This window comes from Tupaia chinensis, unplaced genomic scaffold (assembly GCF_000334495.1).
Source record: "Tupaia chinensis unplaced genomic scaffold, TupChi_1.0 Scaffold000532_1, whole genome shotgun sequence".
Taxonomy (NCBI): Eukaryota; Metazoa; Chordata; class Mammalia; order Scandentia; family Tupaiidae; genus Tupaia; species Tupaia belangeri.
This window is the reverse complement of record NW_006160045.1, coordinates 9,906,060-9,931,081: the sequence shown is the minus strand read 5'-3', so window position 1 is coordinate 9,931,081 and position 25,022 is coordinate 9,906,060. Positions and strand designations below refer to the sequence as shown.

The 25,022-nt window shown below is 41.1% G+C and overlaps 1 protein-coding gene and 1 pseudogene across 4 annotated transcripts in view; one reads left to right on the top strand and one right to left on the bottom strand.

The window, feature by feature from the left end:
* NVL (nuclear VCP like) overlaps nucleotides 1-25,022 on the bottom strand; it is a 133,538-nt gene that overhangs the window by 73,222 nt on the left and 35,294 nt on the right. For all 4 annotated transcript variants that reach the window (XR_003550843.1, XM_027775238.1, XM_014591116.2 and 1 more), the window contains 6 exons: nucleotides 22,718-22,825; nucleotides 21,270-21,387; nucleotides 13,947-14,091; nucleotides 6,092-6,341; nucleotides 4,434-4,652; nucleotides 603-707 (listed from right to left, as the gene is read on the bottom strand). Coding sequence is in view for 3 of the 4 variants with exons in the window: in XM_027775238.1 (XP_027631039.1) it covers nucleotides 603-707; nucleotides 4,434-4,652; nucleotides 6,092-6,341; nucleotides 13,947-14,091; nucleotides 21,270-21,387; nucleotides 22,718-22,825 (945 nt within the window). In the remaining variant the exon portion in view is untranslated. The remainder of the gene's footprint in view (nucleotides 1-602; nucleotides 708-4,433; nucleotides 4,653-6,091; nucleotides 6,342-13,946; nucleotides 14,092-21,269; nucleotides 21,388-22,717; nucleotides 22,826-25,022) is intronic.
* On the top strand, nucleotides 2,635-3,370 carry LOC102476110 (RNA transcription, translation and transport factor protein pseudogene; annotated as a pseudogene).

Here is a 25,022-nt window from a genome sequence, read left to right as displayed (position 1 = left end):
GTGCATGCGTGCCCAAGATCCCGAGAGGAGAATGGAGGAGAAGAGATTGCGGTGTGACCATCCCCTCTGGGGGGTGATTTCTCGCTTTCTGTCTCTATGTCTCTCTCTGTTTGTCTGGCGAGCGCACACGTCCTATAGCGAAAACCTCTCCAAAAAAAAAAAAGACCCTATTGGTTGTGCTGTATTTCTTCTTACTCACACATGGAATGCAGAAATTATTTAAAAAGAAAAAAAAAAAAAGTGGGAACCTTTCCTGAAGAAAGTTGTTAGTTTTTCTTTTCTTTTTTTTAAAGAATTATTTATTTAATTTTATTTATTCATTCCTTTATTTTAATTTAACCAGAGAGAGACAGAGAGAGAGAGAAAGAAAGTGGGAAAGCAAGCCACCAGGTCCAGGATTCGAACCGTGGTTGGCCATGTGGAAGTGTCCAGCGCCTTAACCACCACAACACCTGCTGGTCCCCTAGTTCTTAGGTTTTCTAAAATGAACTTCTAACAGAAATTTTGCAAAGGTTTTATCTTGCTGTAACATTTAAATTCGTGTTATCACTTCCTAATAGTAAGAAATAAAATACATGCATGTATACTTATGCCCATCTTACCTTCGCCAAGAGAGTTTTCCCACAGCCAGGAGGACCAGCAAGGAGGACTCCAGCTGGAGTCAGCAATCCAAGAGCTCTGAACTGGTCTGGACTACGAACTGGGGCCTGGAAAGAGCAGTATCAACAGTGATCCACTCTAGGTATCTGTTTTATATTGCATGTTTCAACGTATCTCCAGAAACAGATTTTCTTTCTTCCTTCTTTTTTTTTTTAAGTTCATTTATTCCTTCCATAAAAGACACAGTAACACACACATGCACACACACACACACACACACACACATACACAGAGAGACGCTCAACAAGGTCTTGTCATGCCACAGTCCTCCCTGCAGCCTTCCAGCCAGCTAGGATTAGAGGCCTATATTCAGGTTGACCCGGGATCCAAACCCTGTGCCTTCCCAGTATTATGCAGTGGCACCCTGCTACCTGCAGCACTGTGGCTAGGTCTACAGATTTTCAACACTAATTGTAAAACCTTAAGATACAAACAGTGCCTAGCATACTTCTATTCCATGCATTTGGTATATGGTTATAAAAAGAAAAGTCCCCGCTCTTGAAGAATTCATACTTAAAAATGTTAAGTTCTAAGAACACTTTAAACATAAAGATATAATATTTCAACATTTCTAAATCAAGATTTAAAAAAAAAAATCCAAATTTCTAGGTTGTAAAAAGTTGAGGCAACAGCCTCCTCTAAGAATCAGAAGCAATGTTGAATTAAACTATTTTGGCCTAAAGCAGCTGCCATACTCCCACACTTTGATTCCTATGGATAGCTAGGCTTCAGTCAGTCACAGACATCCCACCTTTTAAACTGTTAATTCAGACAAACTTCAGAATGTAGCCAATGATTTTTTAAAACTATTTTATTTAACTTCACTTATTTATTCATTCATTCAAATTTTGATCAGAGAGTGACAGAGTGAGAGAGAGGGAGAGGCAAAGTGAGAAAGCAAGTCACCAAGTCCGGGATTCAAACCATGGTTGGACAAGTGGGAGTCAAGCGCCCTTAACCAGCATGCCTCCTGCCGGCCCCAGAATGTAACCAATGATTTCTCTACCTCACTCCCTCACCTGCATGTAGTGTACAACACTTTCCCTTTACTACACACCTCACTTTCCTGTTCTGCTGACTTAAAAGGCTGAATGACCGCAAGGCTGGCTGGGATTGTCCAGAAGTCTGGGGACAACGGCCTGATTTAAATCGTGTTAAGATTTGCTCCATTGAAACTCTACTCTTAAATTGGTTGGGTTGTATTTTTTTTTTTTTTTAACATCAGGTACCAAGACCAGCAGTTAGTATAATGGCTATGTCGCTGGACTCCCACGTAGTCGACCGCGGGTCGAGCCCTGGACCCGGTGGCTTAAACTCATGCCGGGTGTGTGTGCGTGTGTGCCCAAGATCCTGAGAGAAGAATGGAGGAAAAGGGATTGCGGTGTGGCCATCCCCCCCTGGGGGGTGATTTCTTGCTTTCTGTCTCTCTGTCTCTCTTTGTCTTTCTAGTGAGTGCATGTGCCCTATCGCAAAAACCTCTCAAAAAAAAAAATCAGGTACCAGCCTCGGTGGCAGTCAGTACCATACCAGACTCTAGAGCTAGAAGCCACATATGGACCATGGTGAGGATATTCCCAGGTCACTTGACTGAAAATACACCAGGCAATTGTGCGTATGCCCAGGATCCTGACAGGATACATGTCTGAAGAAAAGAAACTATGGCATGACTAAGCCTTCTGGACAGTGTTTTTATCTCTCTGTGTCATGCATGTACATTATCATGAATTTAAAAAAAGAAATAAGGGGCCAACAGGTGGTGCAGATGGTTTGAGTCCCGGACCCAGTAGTTTGAAAATCATGCCATGTGCATGTGCATATATGTCCAAAATCCCAAGAGAACAGAGGAGCAGGGATCACAGTATGGTCATGTTCCCTGGAGGCTGATCTCAATCTCTCTCTCACTCTCTCTCGTGAGCGCATGTGCCCTTACAGTAAAAACTAAAAAAGAAATAAGAGGAGTAAAAAGCTGGGACCATGTTTCAATGCAAGCTTATGGCTCTCAACTACCACAACCATGCTGACTTCAACTGCAAAGATGAATTTGGAAACTGTTTGTCTTGAAGACCAGAAAAATTAGACATTATAAGACTGAAGATGGGGAATTTAAGAAACATCCACAACAGTGACTGGCCCAAGTTTTTTGAAAAGTATCTCAAACACATTAACTGTACTTTTCAAGATTCAGGATCTACAAGAAAGATTTGCACATGGAGATAATGTTGAAAAGTACAAGGACTTAGTACCTGATAATGCAAAAACTTCAGACAATGCAACTAAAAATGCTGAGCTATTGATCAATTTGGATGTAAATAATCCTGACTTCAAGCTGACAATGGCTTGCTGATGTAATGGCTTTGGCTAACTTTTAGATTCAGTGTCTTGATGATTATCTGGCAATGATTAAATGAGTTAGAATTTTAATTTAGGAGCCCCTGACACAGTATGCAGTTGCTAAAGCAAGTCAAACAAAAGAGGGCTTGCCTGTTGCTTTAGAAAAAAGCAATATTCTTGGTTTTGATACAGGAGATGCAGTTTGATACAGGAGATGCAGTTCTTAATGAAGCTGCTCAAATTCTGCGATTATTGCATATAGAAGAGCTGAGAGAGTTATAGATGAAAATTAATGAAGCCAAAGTAGCTATTCAGGCAACTATTGCTGATCCAAAGGCAGAAGACACACTGAGGAAAGTTTTAAGATGAATACATTGGGATTTCAGTTTCTCCCCTACTTTGTACAATTAGGAACCAAGTACACTTCCAGCACGTGTTTGGAAATCAAATGTCACATTTTTGAGAAAGGAATCCCCCAAAATTGACTATCTTTTAGAGATCTACCACCATAGCTTTTTCTTTAATAAAGTTTGGGAAAGTGGAATTTAAAAAAAGAAAAGAAGAGAAAAGAAAAGAATCAGAAGCAACAGTATCCTTCACTTAGACAAAAACAAGAGATGGGGCCATGTGGTGGCACTCTGATAGCAAAACTGGACCCACATGTGAAAGTCCCTGGTTTTGTGCCCTAGGAGCTCCTTGATTACCTTAGGCATGTGCACACATGCGCATGATCTGGACCAGCTGAAACTGGGGGTGGATCACATGTGAGGATTGTTCTGGGGGTTCCTATCTCTATTGCTTATGGAAGAAATAAATAAACTTTTATGAAAAGAAACCTCGTTTGGGGCTAGCAGATGGCGTAGTGGTTATGTCACTGGACTCCACATGGCTGACCACGGTTTGAGTCCAGAGCCCAGTGGCGTGTGTGCACACGTGTCCAAGATCCCAGGAGGAGAAGAGATTGTGGCATGGCTATCCTTTTGGGAGTTGATTTTTCAGTTTCCCTCTCACTGTCCGTCTCTCTCACTAGTGAGTGCAAAGTGCCCTAATGAAAAAACCTCTAAGAAAAAGGAAGCTTATTTTAAAAAAGAGACACATTTCCCTGTAATTTCAGTATATTTTCTTTCAGTAGTATGCACCTCTACATAGATCATATTTCGTGAGCATTAAAACTGCTTTGATCCTTAAGAGTATGATAAAGTTCAGAAAGGAATTCTCAAACAATCTGGTCTTGGTTTAAACTTGAACTTTTTAAAAAAAACTCACAGCTACAGAGATCAAGCACAACCAAAAGAATCAGTTAAAACACAGCTTGAAAGAATAAAACACCACTTTGCGGGGTCTAATGCTTAAAAGAAAATATATAGTCAAGACAGTTTAGACATCTATCTCTGGACCTTAAGCCATCATATACGTCTATGACATTTAGGAGATATACCTACCAATATTGCCATGGTGAGCTCCTCTCTAATATCCTCCAGGGCACCAATGTCTGCCCAGGTCACATTAGGGACAGTGACAAAGCCTTCCCTTTTAGCAGAGGGCTGAACTGAGGACAGGGCAACAATGAAATCATTCAATTCAATGCACAATCCTTGCATCTGCTCCTCTGAGAGAGGATCTTGGTCTCTTAGCAACTGCAGCAGCCTTTGCAATTCATCCTTAAAGGGAACAATCAGGGGAAAAAATGAAAAAAAGAAAAAAGGCATAGTATGTTGAAAAGTTACATTTGTACTTGTAAAAATTACTACTGCAATAAATTAGAGGGAACTTCTATGTATTTAATAATTTTCTCACTCTTTGATATGAGACTTATGATCATTTTATTCTATGTGGATTATATACTTTGGCAAAGTAAGAGGTACACCAACTATATCAGTTACAAAGGAGTCTTCAAAGAGTTCACAGAAAATGTGTATTATGAAAAAACTATGCATGGATTTCCAAATCTTTTGCATCAGAATAAACTTGTACTGGGTCAGCAGGTGGTGCGGAGGGAGGTTAGGACAACTGGATTACACATTGCTGACTAAGCAGTTCAAGTCCTAGACTTGGCGGCTTGAGAATCACACCAGGCACAGTTGTGCCCAAAATCCTGAGAGAAGAAGGGATTGCAACGTAGCCATCCACCCAGGTCAGGGGCTGATTTCTCAATTTCTCTTTCTCTCTGTCTCTGGAGAGCACACATAACCTAAAGCAAAAACAAATAAACAAACAAAAACCTAAAACAACAACAACAACAAAGTGTACTTTAGTTTTCCAAGTAATTTTTAAAGCATGTTTGCTGCTAAGGACAAAGATATGGCTGTGTTGGCAGACTATCCTGTCCACCTAACCTAACTTCTGAGTTAACTGGCAAACTTTTTCTGTAGTGGACTAGGTGGCAATATCATAGGCTTTGAAAGCCACATGGTCTCCTCCACAAGAACTCCTGTGGGAATGCCAAGAAAAAAACAGACACTGTGTCAACAGCGAGCACAACTATGCTCCAATGCAGCCTTAATCACAAAAGCAGGAGGTGGGCAGGGCCCAGTCTGCCAATCCCCTCTAGGACCTTATAATCATTATTGAAAACTGAATCTAATGAGAATAAACTGAAAAACTAAATAAAACAAAAAACCGTACGCATGTAAAAGTACAGATATTTGGGGTCTGACTAGTAGTTATTTTATATAAAATTTTCTAAATAATTCTAAATATTCTATAAAATTATTCTAAAATTACTCTATCTAAAGCGGCAGGACTAGTAGATGGCATAATGGTTATGTCACTGGACTCTCATGTAGTTGACTGCAGTTCGATTCTCAGACCAGCGGCTTAAACACACGCTGGGCATGTGTACATGCATGCTTAAAAGTCCTGAGAGGAGGACGAAGGAGAGGGGATTGTGGCATGGCCATCCCCTCTGAGGGTGATTTCTCACTTTCTGTCTCTCCAGCTAGCACATGTACCTTATAGCAAAAATCTCTTAAAAAAAAAACAAAAAAGGCAACAAAATAAGAAGTCATAAATCTCAACTATACTGACACTTGCTTAAATGTAAGATAACATGAAGAATATGTAAAACAGTGTAGCTGCCTTTACAGAGCACAGAAAGCACCTGTGTCGCAGAAGTGGGCTTGGTCCCCAGCCTCTCCTCTGGGCCTCCTTGGGAGAGCAAATCTTGCACCCCAGGATCTTTCTCCTGCTGTTCCTGTAGCTTCATTAAGACCCTATTGACTGCACACATGGCTGCCTCTCGGCAGAGAGCCATCAGATCAGCACCAACAAAGCCTGGTGTTAGGTGTGCTAAGTGACCAAAATTAAAAGTTGCAGGGAGTCTCAGTTTTCTGCACAAAGTCTGAAGTATTCTGTAGAAAAGAAAAGGAAAAAAAATTTCAGAGTCCTAACTTAGTAGTAAAAACAAGCCACTGAATATATTCATTTGAAATCCTTTATCTCTGTCAATACTATAATAAAGGGGTAGTAGGCAAGATCAAACAGTTCATTCACTCAAAACAAATGCTAAATTATCACTTTACATCCCACCTTATCCAGAAAGGATTATGGTAAATACCCCATTTATTAGGAACCATGCGAAGTGCTATGAGAAATGCAAAGGTCTATTTTTGTAAGTTTATTTATTTCCTGAGGGAGAGAGAAACATGTATTGTCAACAGGGCCTCAGCATGCCATGGTCCACCATTGGCCTTCTACCACCCAGGATCACAGGCACGCTTACAGGTATGCCCAGGTCAAGTGGGACTCAAACACACAGGCCTTCCCATCATGCTGCAATATTCCACCACCCACGCCACTGTGGCTGGACCTAAAGACAGGTTTGTTTGTTTGTTTGTTTTTTCCGAAAGGTTTTTGCTATAGGGCACGTGCGCTCGCCAGACAGACAGAGAGAGACATAGAGATAGAAAGCGAGAAATCACCCCCCCAGGGGGGATGGCCACGCCGTAATCCCTTCTCCTCCATTCTCCTCTCAGGATCTTGGGCACGCATGCACACGCACCCAGCGTGAGTTTAAGCCACCGGGTCCGGGACTCGAATCGCAGTCGACTACGTGGGAGTCCACGTGTGAGCGAACTCTTGGGCCCCGCCCGGTTTTTTTTTTTTTTTTTTTTTTTAGGAAAAACTCTACCTTTAAGAATTTTACAATATTATAGAGAAAATAAGATAAATAACTTATAGGAGTAATTTCAGAGTAGATTAAATGGACATTTACTAGAAATAAAGGCCTCCGCTCTCAAATCATTTAACTCTATTCATCACTAAGTTATCCTGGTTTTACACCAGGACAGTTATTTTCCCAACTTTATCTTTACTTAGTATTCATCCTCTTCATGGCTTATATGAAAACTTTTGTTCCACTCGACTAGCATATGGTATTTGTCAATGAAATATGGACCTCTAACTCATCATTATTATTATAAGAATATCTTGAAAGGTTTCTGGTAAGATGAATTCAATAAAAACTTAAAAGTGTGGTTGGCAGGTGGCATGGTGGTTAAAGATGCTGCATTCCCACATGGCTGACCATGGTTCAAGTCCCAGACTTGGTGGCTTGCTTTCTCGCTTTCCCTTTCTCTGTCTGGTCCAATTAAAAATGATAATAATAATAACAAATGGAATTAAATAAATAAATAATTCTTTAAAAAATAACTAAATAAAACCATTAAAGGTATTTAGGATGAAAGGCCTCAAGCCAGACTGCAAGAATCTGAATACCAGCTCTGCCCATCTGGATAACCTAGGCCAGTCACTGCCCTGCTGAGCTTTGTTAAATACATATTATAGTAGCACTTACTCATAGGGTGGTGGTTGTAAATAAATAATGCAAATCACTTACAGCACCTGTTGATCCACAGTAAGCATCCCATAAATATTAATAATTATTGACATACCATCATATCGTAAATTAACTTGGATAAGCAAACATATTTCAAAATTTCCAAACTTGTGTGTGACACAAATACTTTCCACTGTCAAGGTAATAAAGAATATATTTCACATTAGGACAGGTTAAAAAAAACTGTCTCTGATTCAATAAATAGGAATCAAGCACTACACATGTTAAATATTGGTTCAAGGACTGAGTCTACAAAAATAAGAAAGACATGGTTTACACACTTGAGCATATTACCTTAATACTTATCAAACACAATAAACACCATTTTAAAAACTCTTCAAGTCTCGGGGCCAGCAGGTGGTGTGGTGGTTAAGTGTGCTAGACTCCCAAATGGCCGACTGTGGTTCGAGTTCTGCACGTGGCGGCTTGTTTTCTCACTTTCTCTTTTTCTCTCACTCTTTTCCTCTCGGGTGTTAAATAAAATAATTCTTTGAAAACAAAGAAACAGAAAACAAAAACTCTTCAAGTCTAGGGAACATAAAAACAGTATTCTCAGGACTGGCAGGTGGCATGGTGGTTAAAGGTGCTGGACTCCCACAGGGTGGACCATGGTTTGAGTCCCAGACCTAGCAGCTTGCTTTCTCACTTTCCCTCTTCCTCTCTCTCTCTCTGTCTCTGTCTCTCTGTCTCACCTTCTCTCTCTGGTCAAAATAAAAAGTAATAATAATAATAATGATAATAAATGAAGTAGAATAATTATTAAAAAAATATCCTCTCTGAAATGAATCTAACATTACTAAAAGTAACGTGAATCTTTGTAATATTACATATTCTACAAAGCCCCAGGAAAATAAAGACAAACCTGACTATCGATACATGAAGAGTACTTTATGAATATGTGCACTGAGCATCAGCTTACTTATGAACTCCATTGAGTAGCATCTCAGGTTCACAAATAAGAAATTTTCAGGTTTCCCAAATGTAGATTGAAATGTCACTAAAAAGACATCCAAACCTTTTTCATACACATACACACACACACACACACACACACACATATATATATATATATATATATATATATAGAGAGAGAGAGTTTTATATATATATATATAGAGAGAGAGAGAGAGAGAGAAGGCTTTTGTCATAGGGCACATGCACTTGCCAAAGAGAGGCAGAGAGAGACAGAGAGACAATGTGAGAAATTACTCCCCAGTGGGGGATGGCCAGCTGGCAATTCCTACTTCTCCTCCACTCTCCCCTCAGGATTTTGGACACCCATGCACACCCACCCAGAGTGATTTTTAAGCCATCAGGACTGGTACTTGAACCATGGTCAATCATATGGGAGTCTAGCGCCTTAACCACTATGCCACCTGCTGGCCCTGGCTACTCCTCTTTACCTGTCCCTTTAATAAGTGCAGTCTACAAAATGTGGTTAGTGAAAGAAAAACCAAATATTCAAAAAATACTTAAACCCACTGCCAACATTAACATCACCAAAAGTGGTCAAAAGACATTATTTTATGAGTCTACTGACATGAAGCATAGGAGTGTGCATCATCATATAAGGATGTTTTATTACTTTGCTATAACAATAAAACTTTCAACTAACCAAACCCTTATATTTAATATCTGGTTTATAGGATGTTAAACACATGAGGTAGGTAAGTACAAGAAATACAGGGAAAGGAACAAGTTAAATGACACATTAAGTATATCATCAGCCAAATTCAGGAAGTAGGAAATTTTACAGGACAATGACCCAGCTTCTTCCACAAACAAAATAGCATAGAAAAAAAGAAAGGGGGAGAAAACTATTACATAGAAAAAACTTAAGGTCTGGCAGCACACTCTGTTGGTAAGGTTGTGGAACAACAAGTAATCCTGTCCATCACTAGTGGAAATGCTAAATGTTAAAATCCTGTTAAGGGGAATTTGGTGCTATCTAACTAAACTGCATATACATCTACCTTTGAACCAGCAACTCCACTTTAGGAATCTATCCCAAAAGTTATACTCACAACACTCCAAAAAGATGGACACAGATCTGTTCACATTGCCATCTATGTAACAGCAAAAGAATAGAAACAACCCGAACGTCAATGATAGGGAACTGGCCGGATAAAACAATAGCAAGTCTATACAATGGGATAAGCAAGTATAGAAGAAAGGAAGGCAATCAATTTTCCAGTCCTTCTGTCAAGTAAGACTTTCCACTCTGCCTTGACTTCTATCAACATAACATTCTTGATTTTCCTAATTTCTGGCTGCTCCTTTTATATCCCTAGTCTGTTAGCTTCCTTGAGTCTGAACGAGACCCTCAGATATTTGCTCTTCATAAGCACTCTGCATTATCTCATCTACTCTCCTAATTATTCTTTTTCTTTTTTTTTTTTTTTAAAGAGATTTTTGCTATAGGGCATGTGCGCTCACCAGAGAGACAGAAAGAAAGAAATCACCCCTTAACCCAGAGGAATGATCACACCACGATCCCTTCTCCTCCATTCTCCTCTTGGGATTTTGGGCATGCACTCACATGCACCCAGCCTGAGTTTGTTTTTGTTTTTGTTTTGAGAGGGTTTTGCTATAGGGCGCATGCGCTCGCCAGAAAGGCAGAGAGAGAGAGAGAAAGCAAGAAATCACCCCCTGGGGGGATGGCCATGCCAGAATCCCTTTTCCTCCATTCTCCTCTTGGGATCTTGGGCACGCACGCACACGCACCCGGTGTGAGTTTAAGCCACCAAGTCCGGGACTCAAACCTTGGTCGGCTACATGGGAGTTCAGCAACATAGCCATTATGCTAACTGCTGGTCCCCAGCCTGAGTTTTAAGCTGCTGGGTCTGGAACTTGAACCGTGGTCAACTACATGGGAGTCCAGCGATGCAACCATTATGCCCTCTGCTGGCCCCACTATTTATTCTTTAAGTCTGGTAGCCTACTTTTCTCAGAGAAGCCTTTCAGAACTCCCAGACCATGAAACTACACCTGATACATCCTCCCTAAGACCTTGCCTTTGCCATTCTGATCTCATCATACTTCTGATTACTCAACCACCATCCATACTACCCATACTGGGCCTCCTTGGTAAATAACAGGTGCTTCAATAAATGTTTCCATAAATAACAAAGACTGGCCTTATTTCTCTTACTGTATGTGAGCGCCTTGAAGAAAAGACTTAAAATTCTTATACTCCCCACATTATCAACCACAGAAGTACATAATATGCTTCTTACTGTGTGCTTTATATATGTTTGCTGAATAAATGTGAATAACTTAAAAATTAAATCATATACTTTTACTAAAGGTATAAACACATTAGTAAACAAATCTGGATAGCTGAGTAACTGTTTAAAGATTTCGTATATGAGGGAACCAGCAGTTAGCATAATGGCTATGTCGCTGGACTCCCACATAGTCGACTGCAGTTCACAACCCGGACCCGGTGGCTTAAAACTCACCTCTATGTCTCTCTCTGTCTGTCTGGCGAGCGCACGCGCCCTATAGCAAAAACCTCTCAAAAAACAAAAAACCAAAAAAAAAAAAAAAAAAAAAAAAAAAAGATTACGTATATGAGAGCCAGCTCTGTGGCACAGTAGTCATGCTCTGTTCAAGAGAAACTAAATCCCACGTGGAGACCATAGTCTCAGTCCCTGGCCCAGCAGCCTGAGATGTGCCGGAAATGTGCGTGAGGCCCCAGATCTCATAGGCTGGAAGACTGGAAGAAAGGGATCATGGAGTGACCAACCTTGTGGAGGGTGTTCCTCCCTCTCTTGCTCTTATTCTTAGATGTACTCTATCATGAATAAAAATAAGTAAGATTTATACCTATGGGAATGCAATTAAGATACATATAGCTGACCTATGAATAGAACAGCTTAAGGAAATATTGCCAAATAATCAAAAGTGAAGCTGTATCAAGTTCTGGGGAGGACAAGAAGGCACAGGCTCCCTCCTAAGACCTTCGCTTAGGATTTCCCAGGATTTCTGACCACTTGGATTTCCTACATTCTTTTTTTTTTTTTTTTTTTGGAGATTTTCACCGTAGGGCGCGTGCGCTCGCCAGACAGACAGAGAGAGACATAGAGACAGAAAGCGAGAAATCACCCCCCAGGGGGGATGGTCACGCCGTAATCCCTTCTCCTCCATTCTCCTCTCGGGATCTTGGGCATGCACGCACACGCGCCCGGCGTGAGTTTTAAGCCACCGGGTCCAGGACACGAACCACGGTCGACTACATGGGAGTACAGTGACATAGCCATTACGCTAACTGCTGGTTCCTGATTTCCTACATTCTTGAACTCTCCTGTTCCCCATGTCTCTCCTTTTCACTTTCCATGACTATTTCCTTTCATTATCTACCATTATTTCTAAAAGCTGTTGTTGATCCTATATTCCAATTTTAGTGCCATTAACTTAATCCAAACCCAGTGATTATTTCAGAACATTAAAAAAAAAAAATGTCAGAGGGTACATGTGCTTACCAGAGACACACAGAGAAGGAAAGCAAGAAAGCAACCCCAACAGGAAATGGTCACCCTGCAATCCCTTCTCTTCGATTTCTCCCTTCTTCAGGGATTAAGCAAGCACGCATATGTGTCTGGCCTGTTTTTCAAGCAGCTGGGTCCAGAACTCATCCATGTGGTTAGCCATGTGGATACAGCTGCCTTAACTATGAGGTCAGGGGCTGACCCAGACATTCCTTAGCTAGATTTATACTCCACTTCCTAAACAGTACTTCTTGAAATAGGTCTAGGTATTGAGTTATATACTTGGTTACTGGTGAATATTTATTTGCCCTATGGGAATTCCACCCCAATTACTAGTAAAGGCTGTTTGCACAACAAACTCAGAGAGCTGTCAACTCTCTGGCTGTGTTTCATTATTTGTCATAAGACCTGTGGTATAAGGCAGGTTAGTGGAATAGGTAAGATACAATGCTCAGAATGAATGTACACATGGGCCAGATAGCATTGCTCTCTCTATTCCACAGTTCTGAACACTGTCCTTAAGCTGCCTGGCCAACTAAAAGACGCAAGCCATTGTCCAAATCAAGCAAATGAGTATGGATACATATTCATTATCACTACAAAAAAAAAAATCTGAAACAACTGCCTTGCTGAGGAGTACATAGTAAATTGTTTTCCTTTTCTTTTTAAATAATTTGTGTGCACTTATCAGAGAAAGATGGAGAGTCAAGAAAGAAAGAGAGGATAAAAAGCACTCTCCGATGAGGTGCAGTCCATGCTATAAACCCTTCTCCTCCATTTTTCCAGCCTGTGATGCATGGGATGTGATGACGCACACCTATCTACCCAGTGTACTTTCAAAGCTGCTGAGCCCAAAATTTGAACCATGAAGGTGACCATGTGGGACTTGGCACTCTCAACCATCAGGCTAAGGGGCCAGCCCATAAAATATTTTCTTTCTTTCTTTCGTTTTTTTTGGGAGGGAGATTTTTGCTATAGGGTGCATGCACTCCACACACACAGAAAGCGAGAAATCACTCCCAAGGCGGATGGCCATGCCACAATCCCTTTTCCTCCATTCTCCTCTAGGGACATTGGGCATGCATGCACATGCAAGCAGTGTGAGTTTTAAGCCACGGGGTCTGGGACTCAAACTGTGGCCGACTATGTGGAAGTCCAGCAATGTAACCATTACGACATCTGCTGATCCTCATAAATCATTTTCTTAAGCATTCATTTAATGTGGGCTTTTTCCTTTCAAATTAATTTCATTGGTAGGAAAACAAATAGAAAAAAATGGGCTATGTGGTATTTCTCATTCCAATTTTTTTTTTTAAGAGAGATTTTTGCTATAGGGCGAGTGCACTTGCCAGAGAGACAGAGACCAAAAGCGAGAAATCACTTCCCCAGGGAAAATAGCCACATCACAATTTCTTCTCCTCTATTCTCCTCTCAGGATTCTAGACATGCACATACACATGCCCAGTATGAGTTTTAAGTTTCTGGGTCCAGGACTTGAACTAGAGTCAACTACACGAGAGTCTAATGATGTAAGCATTACGCCATCTGCTGGGTGAAGACCCCTGACTTTTAAAGCATTGAATTCAGATGACTTAGCAGCATACAAACTTCACTCAGTAAGAATATACCTTTCCCTAGATGCTTCATCTGGGATTCCCAAGCAAATTTCTCGGTCGAACCTTCCTGCGCGTCTCAAAGCAGGGTCTAATGAGTCTGGTCGGTTAGTAGCTCCAATAACTAGGACCCGAGCTGTAGCAGCCACGTTATTCAGTTCTAGTAAGAAGACAAAAAATGAGTGATAAACAAGATACTTGAATTGACAGCAAAAATGTTTACACAAACCATTTAGTGGCTGGAAAGAAAGAATTATACATTTTGACAGCAATATATATGTATATATGTATGTGTGCATGTGTATATGTATATACACATATGTTTATTAAATGTTTAATACAGAATGAGCATCCCTAACTTGAAATTCCAAAGTGCTCCAAAATTAAAAACATTTTTTAAAGAACTATTTTATTTAAATTTATTCGTATTATAATTTTTAAAATTTGACCAGAGAGAGACAGAGAGAGAGAGGGAAAGTGAGGAAGCAAGCCACCAGGTCTGGGACTCGAACCATGGTCAACCATGTGGGAGTCCGGCACCCTAATCACCAAGCCACCTGCTAGTCCCAAAGTTAAAAACTTTTTAAAAAGCACTGACATAACAACATAAATGAGACATTTCAACCCTGACCTTATGTGAAGGGTCATGGTCAAAATGCTGCAATAAAACATACCATATAATGGGGCAAGCCAGTCATGTGGTGGGTAAAGTGGCTGGATCCCACTTGGCTCCCTGTGTGGTTTGAGTCCTAGATCCAGCAGGTTCAAACACGTATCAGGTGTGGGAGCATACATGTTGAAAGCCCGGAGAGAAGAATGGAAAAGAGACTGATGTGGCCATCCCCTGAGGGGTTCTTTTGCACTTTCTCCTTTTCCCTTTCTCTCCAGGAAGTATATATGCCCTATAGCAAAACTGTATAAAATTACCTTCACGATATATGTATTAGGTGTACATGAAACATGAATAGATGCTGTGCTTAGATTTGGATCCTATCCCAAAGATGTATCATTACGCATATACAAATACTCTGAAATTATTATTTAAAAAAAGGCAAAAGAAAAAAACAAATCTGAAATGCTTCTAAGTATTTCTGATTAAGGGAAAACTCAACCTGTCTATAAAAAGTGTGAAGGAGATACATAAAATGCAAACTTTGTCCTCAGCAGTTCAAAATCTACTGAGAAACATTATATAATTAAGAAAACAAGGCCGGGAACCAGCAGTTAGCGTAATGGCTATGTCGCTAGACTCCCACGTAGTCGACTGCGGTTCGCGTCCCGGACCCGGTGGCTTAAAACTCACACCGGGCACGTGTGCGTGCGTGCCCAAGATCCCAAGAGGAGAATGGAGGAGAAGGGATTGCGGCGTGACTATCCCCTCTGGAGGGTCATTTCTTGCTTTCTGTCTCTCTGTCTCTGTCTGTCTGGCGAGTGCACGGGCCCTATAGCGAAAACCTCTCTAAAAACAAAAACAAAAACAAAAACAAAACAAGAAAACAAGGCCTTGACTAGTAGGTGCCGTGGTGGTTAAGGCATTGGACTCCCACATGCATGACTGTGGTTCAAGTCCCAGACCCAGTGGTTTGAAAGTAATGCTGGGCATATGCATGCATGTGTACACCCAAAACCTCCAGAGCAGAATGGATAAGAATGGACAAGAAAGGATTGCACCATGGCCATCTCTCCTGGGGCTTGATCTCTCACTTTCTCTCTCCAGCAAACATACATGTTATATGGCAAAAACCTAAAAACAAAAGGGCCTAAGATAATTTTGTGAAGTATAATAATATTAGAAAAACCTCTCCTATTACCATCAAAAGGTACTATGAATGTTATAGTATTATGTGGAATAAAGAAAGGCTCAAGGAGGGAGCAGAATTTCAGCAAAGCTGTGAAGAGTGAATATGATTTTAACAAGCAGAGTTAGAAGTTAATGGCATTCTAGGGACCAGCAGTTGGTGTAATGGCTATGTCGCTGGACTCCCATGTAGTGGACTGCAGTTCAAGTCCCAGATCCAGTGGCTTAAACTCACGCCAGGCGCGTGTGCATGCATACCCAAGATCCAGAGCAGCTTTCTGGAAGAGAAGGGATTGTAGTGTGGGCATCCCCCCCCCGTGGGGGGGTGTTCTCACTTTCTGTCTGTTTTTCTCTTTCTGGCGAGTGCATGTGCCCTAAAGTAAAAACCTCTCCCAGAAAAAAAACAAAAACAAAAACAAAACGACATTAATGGCATTCTATAATACATAGAAAACACGGTATGTGTGAAAGCACAGAGGTTCAAATATGCATGACGCATACAGGTAAGGTGAGCAGCTCAAGAACAGTGAGTCTGGGGAAGATACAGTTGTCCAGGTCTCAGGATGGACAGAAGAAATTAATTTAAGATGAGGATATAAAATGTTCTTCAGCTATTCTGGTTTAATGTAGAAATAAGATTTTTAGGAATACACTGATGCAGGACCTAAAGTTTATCTTTCCTAAATATTATTTCTCTCACCTGACCCAGAACAGAATAACAAGGAGTCTAAGGTTATAATCTCTCACAAAGAAGGTAGTAAGATACTAATGAAATCATGAGGTGCGTATATTATATACTCTTTTGCTAGTTGGAAGCCATTAGAGGTTTTTCTCAGAAAAGCAGCCTCAAAAGAAAATTTTAGATAAAAACAGAACAGTAGAAGGCCAGACAGTAGCCCAACAGTAGTAAAATTTGATACTCTGTGAGGCTGACCCACATGGAAGGTTCTGGGTTTGCAGGTAGAAAACTCCCCGAGAATACTGGGCTTAAATTCTCCCACCGTCGGGTTGGCTGAGACTGGGGGTGAACAGAGATGTCAGGATGCGGGTGCTGTGTCTCTTGTTCATGGAAGAAATAATAAACTTTTTAAAAAATAACAGAGTAAGTAACCTATAACCTGGTATTGCAGGGAACAAAAAATATACACTATTTCAACTTTATAGTGTATATTTACCTTGTATATTTACAACACATGCTATTTCAAAGTAGGTACGATTTAGTTCCAGCTGATTCCTTCCTTCCAAACTTATATGAGAAACTATTTAGCAAAACTGAAAAGCAAGATACAGACAGGGAGGAAATACTCCTTCAGGGACCAACAAGGGCATGGTGGTTAAGGCACTGGATTCCCATTTGGTCCACTGTAGTTCAAATCCTGGACCTGCTGGCTTGCTCTCTCTCTCTCTCTCTCTCTCTCTGGTGAGTGCATGTACCCTATAGCAAATTTAAAATAATAATAATAAAAGTAAATAAATTCTTAGAGAGAAAGAAGAAAATTCTCCCCCAAACCAATCTTAAGAAGAGAATTCAATGGAACAATGGACTCAAAAATAAAAAAGGAGATTTTAGAAATGATAAAAATATCCCTCCCAGGGACCAGCAGTTAGTGTAATGGCTATGTCGCTGGACTCCCACATAGTCGACCGTGGTTCGAGTCCTGGACCTGGTGGCTTAAAACTCAGACCAGGCGTGTGTGCGTGCGTGCCCAAGAGCCCGAGAGGAGAATGGAGGAGAAGGGATTGCGGCATGGCCATCCCCCTGGGGGGTGATTTCTCGCTTTCTGTCTCTCTGTCTGTCTGGCAAGCACACGCGCCCTAGAGCAAAAACCTCTCAAAAAAAAAAAAAAAAAAGAAAAGAAAAAAAAATATCCCTCCCAAATATGAAAGGTATTAAACTTCAATGGTTATAAGGAAATACAAATTAAAACAAGCTGAGATATTAATTTTCATCTATCAAATTAATGAAAATTAAAACAAGGAATAACATTCGATGATGCCAAGGATCCGGAAAAAGGGAAACTCTAATACAGTGTTAGTAAATCATGGTGAAATACATATAAGATCACTAAACACTGTAACTGTACGGTTTAGTAGCATTAAATACACTCATGGTGTTGTGCAACTGTCACCACTATCCATTTCCAGAACTTTTTCATCATCAATTACAAATTCTCCATAGAAAGCAACTTGCCATTTCCTATGAAGACCAAAACTTTATCATCTTTAGCCAGCGACTCAATTTCTAGTATTTACTTTAGAAAAATAAATGTGCACCAAAAAGGCCCATGTAAGGATATTCCTGCGGCTTACTGCATAGCAAAAAATTAAAAACATTTAAAATATCCACAATGTGAGAATGCTTAAGCACAAAACGGTAAAGAATACCATGCAGCAGTTTAAAAAGGATAAACAGGGACCAGCAGTTGGCATAATGGCTATGTTGCTGGACTTCCATGTAGCCAGCCGCGGTTCGGGTCCCAAATCTGGTGGCTTAAACTCACGCTGGGCGCATTTGTGTGCATGCCCAGAATCCCAAGAGGAGAATGGAGAAGGGATTGCAGCGTGGCCATCCCCCCTAGGGGGTGATTTCTAGCTTTCTGTCTCTCTCTTTCTGGCAAGTGTATGCACCCTATAACAAAAACCTCTCAAAAAAAAATAAAAAAGGATAAACATAGGGGCCAGATGGTGGTACAAATAGTAAAACACAATGCTCTGTGAGGCAGTTATAAGATGGGGAGGTTAATGGTTCAAGGCGAGAGACCTCCCTGAGTATGCCAGGCACGCGCTTGCCCGTGATCTGGGGCTGACTGAAGGTTGGTGTTGGATCATGGCGTCGAGAACCTGTTGGAGGTGCCATTTTGCTCTCTGCCTCTCTCAATCATGGAAGAAATGAAAAAATAAACTTTTAGAATAAGTAAAATAATAAACAAAGGTAAATACCGATGTATTACAATGTCGACATTTTGTCTTTCTGCCATCTTTTTATACCACGATAATGGTGCACATGAATGTCCTGACTGGCTGATCTCAGGTGCATCAACAACGACAAAATGAAAGGCCGATGCCAGGTTCTTATTAAGGCCGCGTTCCAAAGCCATTGTTTGTTTCTAACTGTAATGGAGAAGTATGGTTACACTGGCAAATTCGAAATCACTGAGGACCACAGGGTTAGAAAAACTATTGTGAACCTCACTGGCAGGTTAAACAAGTATGCAGTGATCAGCCCCAGATTTGATGTGCAACTCAAAGATCAACAGATATGGTGGAATAATCTGCTCCTATTCCGTCTGCTTGGTTTCACTGTACTGACAACCTCAGCTAGCATCATGGGTCACAAGCAAGATGGAAACATATAGGAGGGAAAACCCTGGGATTATTTTTCTAAGGATGTAATGCACACATACAAATAAAATGTCTCAATGGACAAAAATAGTCACTTTTTTTTTTTTTTTTAGAGGTTTTTGCTATAGGGCACGTGTGCTCGCCAGACAGACAGAGAGAGACAGAGAGACAGAAAGCGAGAAATCACCCTTAGGGAGGATAGCCACGCCATAATCCCTTCTCCTCCATTCTCCTCTTGGGATCTTAGGAACGTACACACACGCACCTGGCATGAGTTTTAAGCCACCGGGTCTGGGACGCGAACTGCGGTCGACTACATGGGAGTCCAGCGACATAGCCATTAATGCGCTAACTGCTGGTCCCAAAAGTCACCATTTGTAAGACGTATCATTAAGGTATAAATAACAAGCTGTAGAACAATGTATATGGTTCAGTGTTGTAAAAAGCAAATCAATGTGTATGTATACGTGCATATAAATTCATTAAAATGTTTTCTAGTATCTAATTTTATTTATTATTATTGTTTAATTTGACCAGAGAGAAAGAGAAAGAGAAAGTGAGAAAGCAACCCATAAGGTCCGGGACGCAAACCATGGTCAATCATGTGAGAGCCTAGAGCCCTAACCACCACATCACCTGCTGGCTCCTAAAAATAATTATAAGATACACTCTAAAAATAATTGAAAGATATACTCTAAAGTAGTAGTGTAATCTTTTATTAAAAGACTTAATTTTTACATTATTTGAGATTTACTTTGAATGTTTTGTATCTTCATACATATTAAGTCAACTGGAAAGTGATGATGTATTTTTCTTTAAAAAAAAAAAACTTACTTTATTTAACTTTGTTTATCCATTTATTTACTTATGTATTTAAATTTGACCACAGAGGGACAGAATGGGAAAGAGAGAGAGAAAATGAGACAGCAAGCCACCAAGCCTAGGACTTGAAACATGGTCAGTCATGTGGGAATCCAGCATCCTTAAATCACCATACCACCTGCCAATCCCCATGATGTATTTATCTATGCAAAAATGCATCATGATTTTCCTGGAGACCCAACAGCTTACACTATTTTTGTTTATTTCATTAATTTTTTTTTTTTGGAGAGGTTTTTGCTATAGGGCGCGTGCGCTCGCCAGACAGACAGAGACAGACAGAGAGATAGAAAGCAGGAAATCACCCCCCAGGGGGGATGGCCACGCCGCAATCCCTTCTCCTCCATTCTCCTCTCGGGATCTTGGGCACGCATGCACACGCACCCGGCGTGAGTTTAAGCCACCGGGTCCGGGACTCGAACCGCGGTTGACTACGTGCGAGTCCAGCAACATAGCCATTATGCTAACTGCTGGTCCCATCATTAATTTTTTTTTTTTTAGGATTTTTTGCCATAGGGTGCATACATTCACCAGAGAGAGCAAGAGGGAGGGAGAAGGAAAAATTGCCCTGGATGGAGGTGTTGGCCACACCAAAATCCCTTCTCCATTCTCTTCTTGGGATTTTGGACATGAATGCACATGTGCCCGATATGAGTTTGAAGCCGTTGGGTCCAGAACTTGAATCACAGTCAGGCAGGTGGGAGTCCAGCGCACTAATCACCATGCCATCTGCTGGTTCCACTTACATTATTTTAAAAATGAGGGGTCCAACAAGTGGCATGATGGTTAAAGCACTGAACTCCCACATGGCCGATCACAGTTCTAGACCTAGATCCAGCAGACTGAAAATCATGCCGGGAACGTGTGCATGTGTGCCCAAAATCTTAGGAGGAGAACAGAGAAGGGACTGCAGCAGGGCCATCCCACAGGAGAATGATTTCTCACTTCCTCTGTGTCTCTCTCCTCTGAGGCGAGCACATACACCCTATGGCAAAAACCTGAAAAAAAAAAAAAAAAAAGTATTATCTTGGGGCCAGCAGATGGTGTGGAAGTTAAGGCCTGGATCCCACCTAGCTGACTACACTATTCAAGTCCCAGACCCGGTGGCCTGGAAATCACATAGGGTGTGTGTGCATATGTGCCCAAAATCCTGAAAGGAGAACGAAAAAGGGATTGCAGCGTGGCCATCTTCTCTGGGGAGCACGTTCTTACTTTCCTTCCATCAATCTTTCTGTCTCTGGACAAGTGCGTGTGTCCTCTAGCAAATTAAAAAATATATATATATTAATTTTCAAATGGATTCATGATTTCAAACTGACCATCCATGCAGGTTAGGAGCTGGGCTACAATTCTTCGTTCCATATCTTTTGAAGCAACTTCTCTTTTGGGAGTAATAGCATCAATTTCATCAATGAAGACAATACAGGGTGCATTTGACTAGAAATAAAAATATCGTAAATTATCATAAATACATTCCCTATACTAAAGCATAGTTTTAAGTATAAACATTTTAAAAATAATTATTTATTTTTATTTAATTCCATTTGCTATTATTATTTTTCAATTTGATCAGACAGAGACAAAGAGAAAAGGAAAGTGAGAAAGCAAGCCACCAGATCCAGGACTCAAACCATAGTCGGCCATGTGGGAATCCAGCACCTTTAACTACCATGCCACCTGCCAGCCCCAGTATATACATTTTTTAAGAGAGATTTTTGCTAGAGGTCCCATACACTTGCTGGAGAGACAGAAAGTGAAAAATCACCCCCTGAGGGGATGGCCATGCAGCAATCCCTTCTCCATTCTCCCCTCGGGATTTTGGGTGCGTGCACACATACACGCACCTGGCATGAATTTTAGGCTGCTGGATCCTGTACTCCAACTGTAGTCGAGTAAGTGGGAGTCCAGTGATGTAACCATTATACCATCTGCTAGTCCCATTATACACATTTTTTTAAGCTTGAAAGTTTAAGGATGAGTCACTAGAAGAATAACCTAAAAGAAGGCAGTTCACAGTGTATTACTTCTGATTTTTATCTGATTACAGAAAACGAAGGTGCTTAAAGGGACAATACGAGCCTACAGATAGGGTAATGTATGTATGGTCTTTTCCTCAGTCTATGCATTTCTGATAAATCTACTGAAGTTCTTTCCTAACTTAGATGTATTTTTTAAGCTATGAAACAGAAGCGTTAAGTTTATAAACTTAACAATGACAAAAACCAAACTTGGGACCAGCAGATGATGTAATGGTTATGTTGCTGGACTCTCACAGTCAACTGCAGTCTGAGTCCCAGACCTAGGAGCTTAAAACTCACACTGAGTCCATGTATGTGTGTGCCCAAAATTTCAAGAGGAAAATGGGAAGATGAGACTGCAGCATGGCAAATCCCCCAGGGCGGTGATTTCTTGCTTTCTGTCTCTCCAGCAAGTACACGCACAACATATAGCAAAAAAATCTGGGAAAAAAAATGTATCCTGGCATTTTTATAGTTGCTTAACATAATACTCCTACATATTTAACAGCAATAATTTTCACATTGCTTACAAGTTGTTTTATCAGTCCAAAGTTGAGGAAAATAAAAGTGAGTGAGAACATCTGAGGATAACGTATTTTCAACATATGACTAATGGGTAAGACGGCCCAGAACTTTGTCTACAAAAGGATGGTCAGTGAACACATTAACAGCAGCAGCATCAGAGAAAGCAGGTCTTTATTATAAGCTTCTAACATCTGACAACCTGACATTAGTCCCTAGTGACTCACCACAGCTTGCTCAAATAGTTCCCTCAGCTTCTGCTCAGACTCTCCAGAAACTCCAGAGACAATTTCTGGAGCAGCCACTTTCAGGATCGGCAGGGGGGGGTCAAGCTCCTATGCAAAAACATACAAAAAATGAAAAAATATTCAAATTTTAACTTCTCTACTTTTTTCTTATCTAGTCCCTTCCTCGAAAATACTTTTCTTTTCTCTCTTCTCTTTTCTCCCTCCTTTCCTTCACTCCTTTTTTTTTTTAAGAGGTTTTTGCTTTAGGCACTGCTGTTCCACTGGAGATAGAGACAGGGACAGTGGGAGGGAAAGTGAGAAATCACCCGCTGGGGGAATGATGGCCATACCACAACTCCTTTTCCTCCATTCTCCTCCAAGGATCTTGGGCATGCATGCGCACGTGCCCAGTGTGAGTTTAAGCCACCAAGTCTGGGACTCAAACTGCAGTCAACCCTGAGGGACTCTAGTGACATAATTGCTATGCCATTTGCTGACCCTAACAAAATTACATTTTTTTTTTTAAGAGAGATTTTTGCTATGGGGATGTGTGCTCACCAGAGAGGCAGAAAGCAAGAAATCACCCTCGCCCCCGGGGCCACACTGCAATCCCTTCTCTTCTCTCCTCTAGGGATTATGGGCACTCACTCACAGGTGCCTGGTATGAGTTTCAAGCCATTAGGTCTGGGACTTTAACTGCACTTGAACTGCTGTTGGTCATGTGGGAGTCCAGTGACACAACCATTATGTCATTGGGTGGTCCCAAAGATGGCAATTTTATGCAAACCCATTAAGTAGTTACCTTCTCTTTTTTTTAAAAAAAATACTTAATTTTATTTATTATTATTGCTGTTTTTTTTAATTTGACAAGACAGAGACAGAAAGTGAGAAAGAAAGCCGCCAGGTCCAGGACTCGAAATGCAGTCAACCATGTGGGAGTCCAGCACCTTAACCACCAGGCCTCTTGCCAGCCCTGACCTTCTACTTGTTTTATTTCAGAGATGTCACTCTAAAATTCTGCTATCTCTTCTGAATAAAGGATCTTGAATTGCAAGAGATACATTTCCCCCCATCACTTAGGGCTGAGCCAAAAGAAATGTATCTGTCATTATCCCATTGGATAGGAAATAGCTGGGGTTCCCCACCCACTGGGCTAACAGTTCCACATCCTCTAACTCAGACTAGCCAACTAATAGTAGGAGGAGGGAGGCTACTTAAGAAAAGGAAGGGAGGTGGGGACAGCAGGTGGTGTGGTGGTTAGGGGTGCTGGACTCCCATGTGGCTGACCATGGTTTGAGTCTCAGACCTGGTGGCTTGCTTTCTCACTTCTCTGTCTCTGGTCAAAATAAAATAAAATAAAATAAGTTAAATAAAATAATTCTAAAAAAAAAAAAAAAAAAAAAAGAAGTGGGCCAGCACGGTTACACTGGCCTAATGGTTACATTGCTAGATGCCCACATGGCCAACTATAGTTCAAGTCCTGGACCCTGGCTTGAAACTCACACTGGGTGCATGTGCATGTGTGCGTGACAAAGATCCCAGGAGAAGGGACTATAGCATGGCTATCCTCCTGGGGAGTGATTTCTCACTTTCCCTCTCCTTGTCTCCGCTCTCTCCCTCCCCATAACCCCCCACGACAGCATTATGCCCTAAGGCAAAAACCTCTTAAGGGCCAACATAGTGGTTATGTCACTGGACTCCCACACAGTAGACTGTGGTTTAAGTCCCAGATTCAGCAGCTTGAAATTTACACTGGGTGTATATGCATATGTACCCAAAACCCTGAGAGGAAAATGGAACAGAAGGGATTGCGGCATGGCCATCCTCCGGGTTGGGGGGTAATTTCTCACTTTCTCTTTCCTTTCTCTGTCTCTCTGGCTAATGCACATGCCTGATGGCCCTACTACAAAACAAAACAAAACAAAACAAAACTCTCAAAAATAAATACACAAATGAAAAAAAGAAAAGAAGAAAGAAAAAGAAGTGATGGGAACTGCTGCCCCATCAATACAAGTGGCAATAAGCCTTGCTAATTCTTACCTACTCTTTTAGCTACTCTGAAATTTTACTTCCTTAAACACACTTTTTTTTTTTTTTTGGAGAGATTTTCACTGTAGGGAGCGTGCGCTCGCCAGACAGACAGAGACATAGAGACAGAAAGCGAGAAATCACCCCCCGGGGGGATGGTCACGCCTCAATCCCTTCTCCTCCATTCTCCTCTCGGGATCTTGGGCACGCACGCACATGCGCCTGGCGAAACCCACCTTTTTTGACAGCAACTCTAACTTTGATATCTTAAGACACT